This window comes from Cannabis sativa, chromosome 8, assembly GCF_029168945.1.
Source record: "Cannabis sativa cultivar Pink pepper isolate KNU-18-1 chromosome 8, ASM2916894v1, whole genome shotgun sequence".
NCBI classification, from domain to species: Eukaryota; Viridiplantae; Streptophyta; class Magnoliopsida; order Rosales; family Cannabaceae; genus Cannabis; species Cannabis sativa.
The window spans coordinates 17,733,548-17,745,493 of record NC_083608.1 but is presented as its reverse complement, the minus strand read 5'-3'; the positions used below and the strand labels follow the sequence as shown (position 1 = coordinate 17,745,493).

At 39.2% G+C, this 11,946-nt stretch overlaps 1 protein-coding gene across 1 annotated transcript; it reads right to left on the bottom strand.

Moving 5' to 3' along the window:
• Positions 1-2,540: 2,540 nt before the first annotated feature.
• Positions 2,541-5,221, bottom strand: LOC115701390 (ubiquitin-conjugating enzyme E2 variant 1C). The gene is made up of 4 exons (XM_030629177.2): positions 4,911-5,221; positions 3,516-3,655; positions 3,214-3,339; positions 2,541-2,956 (listed from the first exon to the last, which is right to left on the bottom strand). Exons 1-4 carry the CDS (start codon positions 4,942-4,944, stop codon positions 2,816-2,818), a joined length of 441 nt encoding a protein of 146 aa, XP_030485037.1. The 5' UTR covers positions 4,945-5,221; the 3' UTR covers positions 2,541-2,815.
• Positions 5,222-11,946: the final 6,725 nt, after the last annotated feature.

Here is an 11,946-nt window from a genome sequence, read left to right as displayed (position 1 = left end):
TTTATTTTTCAGTAGTTGCAATTCACAGTATCATTTTGATATGTGATAAAGGTAATTTGATTAACAACCAGTTTATTAAAATAAGTGTATTTATTACCATTAACCATACACTCACAAACTTCGGAGTGGCGCAGCGGAAGCGTGGTGGGCCCATAACCCACACAGTTATGAGGATCGAGACCGTGGCTGCCAAGAGCAACTCCAATGCAAGTATTTTAAAAAGAAATAATTATATAAGGTACTATTTTTTTGTAAAATATTTACAATTTTACGTTTGAAGAATATTTTTTTTTATATATATTTTTACGATTTTTCAAAAAATAACACGAAAACAACATAAAATCAATATGAAAACTACATAAAAGTAACATGAAAATAACATTAAAATAACAACAAAAAATAATATACAAATAACAAAAAATCAACAACAAATTAACAAGATTACAACATAAAAAGACTGTATTTTAAGTAAATAAAATCAAAAAAATCGTAAAAATATTTAAAATTTCGTGAAATCATATTTTTGTAATTTTTTTGTTGTTTTTATATTTTTATGAAATAATCCCTTTTAAAAAATTGCTAACAATTTCCACATATTATTTGAGTAAATTACACTCTATACCCTTTTTACATTGTCTTCTTTTATTTTTATCTCCTTTTTTAAAGTCTATCATTTTTACCTTTTTTTTTTTTACATTGTACCAATTTTGCCCATGTCACTTCAAGATACTCTACATGTGACTCTCTTATGTCAAGGTATTTTGGGTACAATACATATAAAAAGAGGTATGTTTGAAATAAATATAAAATTAAAGGTAAATTTGATTAATTGATTAATAAAAGTGTTATTTTTCAACTTACCCCTTTAAAATATTATATTTTATTTTTTCTTTTATCTACATTATTTTTGACCACTTTACTCTTAAAATTACTCTAATAATAAGCAATTTTAAAAGTTAAGAGAATGGACTCACACTCTATTATTTAATATATTATTAAATTACTTTTAATATTATATTAATACACTTTTTTGATAGAAAAATTATAAAAAAAATAAAAAATAATTCAACTACCATTGCTTGACAGTAGCCCACACAATTTTCTTTAGTAGTCAAGCAATCAAGATTGCTTTTCTTAGACTGACAAAAGCTTGATGAGCAACGAGCATTGAAGCTGCTCTAATGGATTTCCAATATCGAAATTAAAGAACAATTTGGACTATTTGGACTGAACGATTAGAGTGGTACATGACCAACAAGCAAGACCTGCCGTTGATAATGAATTGAAGCTAAATGTGAATGCATCTATTAATCTTCAGGCTCGTGTTATGGGTATTGATACTATTATTCGAGATGGAAATAGTAATGTACTAGATGCTTTCTCGAAGCCACTTATCACCTTTTTCTAGTCTTCTTTGGGCTTCTCAAAACTAATGCTCTTCGGGACCATATGTTTCATCTATGTTATCATCTTTTACAGATATTATTGTAGAAGTTATAAGTCTTATTCCTTCTATCTAAAGTTGTTGTCTTTCATGTTCGAGGACATAACTTACAGAGGGATAAAAGTTTAATTTATGTTTTCTGTTTTTTAAATGAATTTGTTTAATTTATAATGACATATATATAGTATATATTCTAAAAGAAAAGACTGATTTTCATGTTTTTTTATATGAATAAAAGAAAAGAAAAAAAAAAGGAAAATATTAAATTATAAACAGATAAATCTAGAAACCTACATTGGTTTCTAATTCTATTACCATAAAAATAGAGAATTAAATTAAAATCTTCAATTATAAAATGTAGAATTAAGCTTTTCAGTACAAGTACAGAAACTCCAAGAGTGGCTTTTTTGGACCACATTAGAGGAATAGTAATATGGTAATAGATGATATTTTGAGTATAGAACGTCGTAAATATTTGACCCTCTCACCAGACAGACCAGTTCCACTAGATAAAGTTTGGTGTGCTAAGTCGGCCATATGGGGCTGGCTGCTATACTACTAAGATGTGTATAAGTTTCAATTGTATAAACATTCATATAAATATATATATATATATATATATGATAGTATACATACATACACTACACTTATTTATATCATTGCTTTTATTGTGTTGTTTTGTTGATTAAGGCTGTGGACGGCACAGCTTAAGCTGTAATTGATTCATTTGCTTGCAAAGGCAGCCATGTCAAAAGGCAAAAGGCAAACCCAATTAGGTCTCCATGTCTCACTTTTCCATCCACACACCAAGCTCTCTCTCCCCTTGTAAATCAAAACCAGTAGTTTGAAAATATTGAGAGAGCAAAAGGATGGTGACATTCTGCCATATTAAACCAAAACCTTGTCATGAATCCAAATATCTCACCACCATTTCAGCTACAATATTTGGTCACAGCCCTTCAGCTTTCTTCTTCCATTTTCATATTTTTATTTCCATTAAATTCAGGAAATAAGATCAGCATGGAAGATATCATCAACGCTCCCATGTCATTTTCTTTCCCTCAGATTGCAGATGAACATGGACATGACAGTAGAGTTTAGAATAATGATAATGCTACAATTGATACTAGTTAAACGGATTCAATATTTGACACACAAAAGTCCCCATAAATCAAATAGCATCCATCCATTAAAACACAATTCAATAAAAAAAGACAATGATAAAACAGAAGGACCAAGGAGAGGTGATAAGAGAAGCTTTTTGGGGCATTCCCCTGTATGTCTAAACAGGATTGACACAGCATAACAAACTATATATTGCATGTTGAAATGCAATTTGATCCATGGATATGTATATGATCTTGAAAGCTACTAGAAGTAGGTACCTTCCGGAGGTTGAACCAACTTCCGGTTATGTGGCGCAGCCATCTCTTTCTTCAGCTGTGTCAGTATATCTTCCATGGTGTACTCACGCTGCCAATTCGCAAGGAGTCCAAACTTCTTCGATTCCACCTATCATGTTCGCATCAAACTAAGAAATTATTATCTACGTCAACTGCCTCTTTGAGGGAAAATTACAATTAGAATGGAATTTAGGTTTGATTCAAAAAGAGGATCACAATAGAAATTCTAGTACTCTCATGCACTTAGTTACAATGCAATACAGATAATGTCAACGAGGTAATTTTCATTAGCTGCAGTAGGAAAAATTGTAACCTACACAAATCACAATATAACTTTTAAAAAGAATAATGAAAGTGGAGAGTTACCACTCCGGTTTCATGGTTGACACAAGTCATGTTGATCCGTGAATGAAAGCGAACACTTGGTGGTCTCTCTGGGTAATCTTTATCACAGAAAAGCTTCAGCTGATAAATACGACCCTCATGTACAGTCTGGAAAATATATGGAAAGCAAAAACTCCATGTAAGAAACTACTACAGAAGTGAAACTACACACACTATGCAGCAACAATTTGAGGAGGCAAACAATTCAATAATAATTTATACACACAACCTTAAAGCATATGTATAAACAATATAGAAACGAAAAGCAAATTTGAGCTTGTTACATTGTGAGGACCAATTATAGTGCCGGTCCAAGAGCGCATGTAAATGTCATCTCCATCATCCATTCCATAGCTGACGGTGCCATCTCCGATTCCCTTTTCTCCCCGTTCAAGTTCCTCCAGCAATCTAAAGTTACGTGGGACTGCATGACTCAAACCATTTTAGATAATGAGTCCCAAAACTGCACACTAATAGCCATATTATCAGACTTGAGATAAGCCTGTTTAATTGGTTATGTAACTGATCACAAGTAAGCTCAGCACAGTACTTTTCTAATTACGGGGTGATATGCTCCCCCTGAATAAATAAACTAGTAATGAATAATTCGTACATTACTCATATTCCCTCCACCCCAATTGCCTTTTTTTCCCATAAACCTAAATCAATTTCATATCTGAAATGGTTCTAAATTTTAAAATATAAACCACAGTTTACAAAGCACAAAATGAGAAAAGTAAAATAGTCCGCAAGTCTATTACAATTGTGGTTTAACAAACAGTCAACAAAATTCAACAATTTCCAATCTTTGGTTCAGAAAAAATGATTACAACCAAATTTACAACAAATAGCATATGCAATGAGAACAAGAATTAAAAAGTGTACAGCTTGATAAGTTCAACCAAAATTGGTTTGATTTTCTTAATTACATGTCCTAGAAAACTCAAAAGTCAAAACAAACAACAGATGTAAATAGAAATTTATAAACATATTGACCATTGAATAACAAAAACTGCAATAAGGGAACTGATTTAACCTAAGATATTAACATATCAACATTATAATTCTTAAACATGCGAGACATCCTAGCTTCCTCTTCGAGTGAGAAGAACAAATAAATGAATTGATACGCAGTTGGGTACAGCAATTTGACCGCATAAAGCAAAATTGCATGACATATAAAACCCCAAAGTCAGTACAGTTTAACAAATTAGATGATCATCAAGCATCAAACTTTAACTATTTATTCCATCAAAATTCAATTTTTGCATACAAATATGATCAAACAGACAAAATATACACTTATGATCTTCATTAGACCCTTGAACAAACAACTCAATTTCATACCCTGAAGCAGCAAAACCTAAAATTTATATTCGATGTATAACCTCCTCAAGTAGAGACAACTTATATGAGCAGACAGCAGAGATGCAAATTTATATCCATAAACCCAAAAAAGAAACCATGAAACAAATTCAAATTTTGTCTTTCTTAAAAAAATAAAATACAACAACAATCGAATCACTTCATTAGACGTACCAACGATGAGTTACACAGATAAGACAAATGCATGAGAAAAAATGATCAAAACCCATTAACAGATTTGATCCAAGTTCACAAAAAAGCAAAAGATCAAAGCAAAAAAAGGAAAGTTCTGATCATGGGTCGGCACAACTCACCCACGACACTCGATCCTCCAGAGCCAAGCGTCATAGATAATAAAGTAGGGTGTTCTAGAGAGGTGGGTTTAAGGAGATCAGATCGAATCAGACGAGATGAGATGGGATTTCTGGGTTACAGGGAAAGAGAGTCAGATAGATAGAGAGAGGGATTGAGAATCTTTGGGGAAATAATGGTGAAGAAGGCGATGGTGGGAATAAAGAGGAGAAAACACAGAGACGAAAAAAGGAGATTAGATAGGTTAAAAAATAATAAATAATGGCAACACTTACGTGTATGGGCCACTATTTTTAATTTCTTTTTATTTTTTATTTTATTTTACGAAAACAATAGGGGTAAGTTGAAAAATGCCCCTTTTATTGATCCCCTAATATAAGAGAGTCACATAAAGAGTATCTTGAAGTGACAAGGGCAAAATTGGTACAATATTTAAAAAAAGAGGTAAAAATGATAGACTTTAAAAAAGAGGGTAAAAATAAAAGAAGATAATATAAAAAGTGTATAGAGTATAATTTCCTCTAAGAAATTTATAATAGGCCTTACATCTAAGTGAGACCTTTTTTGGGTTCGGAGTCCAGCCCATTTGGATTAACTTTCTAAAAACAATTTTTGTAATTTACACGTGGAGATTTTAAATATACCACAGAAAGTTTAGTATAAAAATTGTGACATAAGTCCCAAAATTTTTAATTTAATGCAGATAAGTTTCCAATCTCAAAAGATAGCAATAATAGTCCTAAGTTCACTATTTTGTAAGTTTGTTAGTCTTCTTTTTAAACAGGATCTGTTAGATACTAAATAAATACCACATGTCAATTTTTTATTGGTCTAAATTGTTGACTTCGCTTTTGGCCAACGATATTGAGTCTCGAAAGCGATATAAAATCAATTAGTATTAAATAAGAATATATTTAATATCAAGCATAAACTAAGAACACGAAATTTTATAGAAGTTCAGCCCATTATTTAGTAATAGCTTACTCCTCTTTTTGTTGTATTTAACTTGTGAGAAAAGAAGCAAGAACGACTTGATCTGTCTCGAAAGCTTTTTACATGAATTCGAGCAGCATAATAGCTCTCTCAGAAATATGATTTCGGATCCCTTCATAATGGAAGGAGTTTTTACACCTGTTGCCCCTGATTTTGCCCAATATACGTGGACCAACCAGACAGGGAGACGTGGACACGAAGGTTTTAACATTCAAATTAATAGCTAAGTCTTTATAAAGAAAAGGCTTTATCCCGGACGTACCTCCCGGAGAAAGCATACGAGGTTTTCTATGCTCCTGGAGATCAAGGTGGCATCGAAGCATCTCCGGGAGATGTCAGGCTTCCTCTGAGCAGTCATCTCGCATTTAATGCCGCATGGGAGGAGGCGTGTTGGAACTGCCACACGCAATAAAGTGTGACGACACAACCCCCGATCTGCACCTACAAGGCTATGACCACTTAAGTCTAGTGACGGCTACTCTGTGAAGAATCACATCGGTCAAAAGGGAATAAGGACAAGCCTCATAAAATCCCTACAGCACCTAGGGATTTGACCATGCATTACCCATGGTATATTCATTGGGAATACCCAACTTTACTGATAGTTACAGAAATACACGTACTATGATTATGGGAATCACCCCACGAAAAACACTATAAATACCCCCTCAAAGCTCATTAATGGGGGTCGAGATTTTTGGTTTGCATAAGTGCAAGAAGAGTGAATACTCACCAAGAACATTCTCTGTATTAAATACACTCATAAATATACAGACTCGTGGACTAAGGCTCATTAACGCCCCAACCACGTAAAAATCCTTCTTAATTTCTTACAGCTCTTTAAACTCTTATTATTTTATTAGTTGCCGAAAACCTCGGTCAATATTTTGGTGCTTTCATTGAGAGCTGAAGAAGGCTTCTGTAAACACACAATACATCACAACCATGGTGGAGACTCGAAGCACTCGTCAACCTCGCCCACTTGAAGATGCTCAGGACCCGAATGAGGAAGACGTAGCCTCAAGAGCAGCTGAGGGTTTCGAGGAAGAAGAAGGAATTCCTGATGATGATTACGAGGGAAACCTCGATGAGTACGCCTACGATGATGGTAGCTACTCAGAATTGGTACTTTTAAGACAAAAAGCTGTCGATCATGAAGCTGAGATCACAACCCAAAAGGCACAAAACCAAAAGATGCAAGATGTAATGCTAGCCATGCAAAAAGCCATGGAGGCAGCTGGAATCCACGTGCATTCCAAAGCCATGTCTGCTGGACTTGGAAAGGAACCAGAGGAGTCCTCACCAAGTACCCAAAGGCAAAAATCTAGGGAACCAAGCCCTATAAGGTATCCCGCTGAAGGGAACCAAAAGAAAAACCCTACTTCTACCCCCGGGATAAAGAAAAAGGTGCAGGATCCGCGAAAAGTCCGCTCAGATTTTCCGAAAGGGAAAGGTCCGCAGAGGGGCAAACTCTAAAAAGGGAGTCTTGGCCCTCAGGATCGGGAGGACTGAAAAAGCGTTTTCGTGCACCAAGAGCCCGGAGGAAGAGGAAGAAGAGGACAGAAATGTCCTCCCGTTGATTTAAGAAATCAAATCAATGGGAATCAAGGTGACCTCTGGGATCACCTTGACCAAAAGAAATATGGGCCCGCGGTCTCCACGGGAACGTTAAACGAAGGAATCATGGCGGAACTCGCCATACTCCGAAAGGATATCGCCCGAGTCTCCCGGAGACAGAAAGGTGACGACTCCAAATCAGACTGTGAGGACCGGGAGCCGTGCGCCAAGCATATCCTCGAAGCAGAGCTCCCCAAGAATTTTAAGATGCCCGAAATGACAGCTTATACCGGGAACTCTGATCCAAGTGACCATCTGTCACGATTCAACCGGGTCATGACGGTCATGAGAGTCAGCAATGATGCTAAGTGTCTGTGCTTCCCGCTTACTCTAAGCGAGTCCGCGGAGGAGTGGTTCAAGAAACTAGAGCCAGGATCCGTGGGCTGTTGCAATAAGTTACAGACCAACTTCCGGAGACAGTTTGTCGCCGCAAGAAAGGTTAACCTGGAGGTCAGCGCCTTGACTAACTTCAAGCAGCTGCCTATGGAGACCTTAAAGAACTATATAAAGAGGTTCCGAGAGGAAGCCTCGAAGACCAAGAAAGTTGATGATGGACAACAGCTTGCCCTTCTCCAGGAAGGCATCCGTACAGGGACTCCATTCTGGAACGAACTACAACAGGAAGGAGCTGCAAACCTTCAGGATTTCCAGAAGAGAGTCCAAAAATACATCAATCTTGAAGAGGCCCAAATAGTGGCCTACGGAGGATATTATCCCACCGGGATATCAGGGTATGTGCCCGGAGCCCAGCCGTCGGGTACTGTCCCGACAGCAACTCCACCAATGAGCGGCATACAATTCTTCGCTACTCCCGGATACAGCCAGGGCCAGGCCTTGGCCCCCGCGTCGTCCCATTTTGGAAATCCATCGGGGATAAATGGACAAGCCCCCTCGCACTCCGCTCCGACTGCCAGCTTGGTCGGTCCTTTCCAAGGCTCGAGGAGTAAAAGGTCCTCCAAGGGCAGCACCCGGACGGAGGAAAAACGACAAAAAAGGGGGGTACACTCCCCAGTATACCCAGTACACGGAGTTGACAGACTCCCAAGAACGTGTGTACTTTGCTACTAGGCAAAATACACACTACCGGAGACCACCTCCTCTGTACAAGAATAGCTCCCGGAGGGACCCCAACAAGAGATGCGAGTACCATAACGACATTGGGCACAGCACCAATGAATGCAAAAATCTCAAAGACGAGATCGAAAACTTAATCCGATTGGGACACCTCTACAAGTGGATCAAAAATCGGTTGCCCCATCTCAACCCGGGTCAGGCGGCTGGAGCCGCGCCGCAGGGAACACCAGTGGGTGCGACAGGAGTATTGGCTCCAGTTGCTCTCCCCGGAGATGCTCAGCATATCCCCGGTCTACCACCCAGACCTAATGGGAGAGTGGCCATGATCTCGGGAGGGCCCCATATCGGAGGAACTACCCGCAAAGAATTGAAGCAGTATGTAGGGGTCGTGAAACACAATGAGGTTTGGGAAGTTACTCAACTCCCAGCTCAGAGGCCCGGCTGATGGATTAACCCATCACATTCACGGAAGAAGACGCTAAGACGGTGCGTTTTCCCCACCATGACCTGTTGGTCATAGAGACCCCCATCGCCAATAAAGTGGTGGCCAGAGTCCTAATCGACAACGGGAGTTCCGTGAATTTACTTTCTAAGGAGGCCTTCACTGCAATAGGCCTGACGGACCGAGACCTCTCACCAAATGGTTCCCAACTCACAGGGTTTAACGGAACGACACTTATCCCAATGGGGAAAGTGAGACTTCCCGTCACCTTGTGCCCGGACACCCCCCAGAGCACGTTCAAGTACTGTACCTTCGTGGTGGTGGACTGCCCGACAGCATACAACGCAATCCTCGGCCGACCAGCCTTGGTAGACTTTGGCGCAGTCACTGCACGCAATCAAGTAGTATACTCACGCAAGTGAGGTCGAACCACAGGGAATTGGATTAATTACTACTAAACTATACTTATAATTCTATTTGGCAAATCAAAAGTATTTATGATTGAAAAAGGAAGAAAGAAATTCAAGAAACTTAAAGAAACAAGTGAATATTAATCAAGATGAGAGAATAGGGAGACGAATCCTGTTGTTAAGTTACCAATGTTAATGTCTAATTGCTATCCTTCTCTTGAAGTGAATGACAGATTATAAATTAACCTAGCTCTTTTCAGATCTTCTAGGTTCTAAATCTCATGCTCTCTAATTAATCTCTTAATTAAACTAACATGAAATCAACATTAAGCAATAATCTAAATGTCACAAAGGCTATGTAAATACTTTCGTTTCACATCAAAACCTAGACTATCCAATTTTAGCACTCTCAATTCTCACTTTTCAGATTTCGAATTGAGATCATAAAACATGTAAAAGGTGATCAATCTTGCACATGGAAATTAAACACAAATATGAATAGTGTTCACAATCAAGATGGAGGAATGGCAATTATTCATTAACTAGGAAAAACTTAAACAACATTCATCATTCTCCCTAAATAGGAGTTTAGTTCAAAACATCCATAATCAAATCCATAATTAACATTGAAACAGAAAATGGCATAGAAAAATTAAAGAGAAGAGAAAGAACTAGTTGAAGAAATTGATCCGGGTCGCCACAAGCCGCTCTTCTAGCCTCCTCCTTTGTTTCTAGGGCTCCAATTCTGAATGAACCCTAATTTTCACGAACTCCCTCTATTTAAACCAATTCTCATCTTTAAAATTCGTGAAATTACGAAACTGCCCAAAAATCCCGTCACTGGGTCCCCGTCGCGACTGGCAATGCCCTCGTCGCGACGGGGTTAAGCAGCGATTTCTTAAAAATCTTTCTGCCAGTTCCCGTTGCGACTGGGACATTTCCCGTCGCGACGGGATTTTGCAGCAACATATGTTTTTGGTTTTTCTTCTCAATTCTTTCACCACTTGTCCTCAATTCTTGTAAATACTTTCTTTAAACACCCAAGGACCTGAAACAAAAGAATCAAGCATAAAATAGCCCTAAAACTAGAAACAAAGAGTGAAAACTAACCGAAAATACGACCCGAAACTTAGACTAATTTTAGCCTAACAGTCTCATCAATACGGCACTTGTGCCTGAAGTTCCCAACCCAGGAAGCTGGGATAGGGACGGTGAGAGGAAATCAGGGGGAGGCGAGGCAATGCTACAACGTTGTGACCCACCTACCCGTGTTGATGGTCCGGGAAACCATTGAGCCAGAAATGGCTGAGGAAGACGAGTTGGACCCCCGCGTGGGGTCCGAAAAAATTGTGGAACCAATAGAGGACGTCGAGGAGGTATCAGTGTGTGACCTCGACTCCACCAAGGTACTCCGACTAGGAAAGAGCCTAGACCCGGAGGAAAAGGAAAAAATAATAAAGACACTGAAGGGCGCCATTGACATTTTTGCATGGTGCCAAGAGGACATGACTGGTATAAGTCCCCACGTCATCACCAACGTCAACTTGGACATGCCACCGGTCCAACAAAAGCGAAGACCCCTCGATTCAGTGAAGGCTGAGGCCTTACAGAAAGAGGTGGATAAGCTTTTAGCAAACGGCATGATCCGCGACGTATACTACCCCAAATGGCTAGCCAATCCGGTCCTGGTGCCGAAGCCTAACGGAACCTGGCGAGTTTGTATAGACTTCACTGATCTAAACAAGGCTTGTCCAAAGGACTGTTTCCTTCTGCCCAGGATTGATCAGATGGTAGACGTCACTTCCGGATTCAAGCTACTGTCCTTCATGGACGCGTACGCCGGGTACAACCAAATAAAGATGCACACGGCGGACCAAGAGTGCACTAGCTTCAGGACCGATAAGGGGGTATACTGCTACCTAGTCATGCCTTTCGAACTGAAGAACGTTGGTGCGACCTACCAAAGAATGGTCAACCGGATGTTCAAAGGCCTCCTGGGGCGAAACATGGGGGTGTACGTAGATGACATGTTAGTCAAGTCTAAAGCGTGCAATAGCCATGCAGACGACTTAGAAGAATGTTTCGAGGTAGTCCGGAGATACGGAATGAAGCTCAACCCAAAGAAATGCACCTTTGGGGTCAAATCAGGAAAGTTCCTAGGCTTCATCGTCAGCCAGAGAGGGATTGAGGCAAATCCAGAGAAAATTCAAGCTCTCCTGAGCATGCCATCCCCCAAGAAGCACAAAGACGTGCAGAGCCTAACCGGAAAAGTTGCTGCCCTAAGCCGTTTTATCTCCCGGTCTACAGACAAATTCTTCAACATTTTGAAGAAGTGCCAAAAGTTTGAATGGTCGGACCAGTGCGAGGAGGCATTCAAAAAATTGAAGGAGCACATGGCCAAGCCTCCAATCTTGTCAAAACCCATTCTCGGAGAGGACCTGTTCCTGTACTTGGCTGTCTCCGAGCACGCGGTAAGCGCGACCTTAGTCCGAGAAGAAGAGA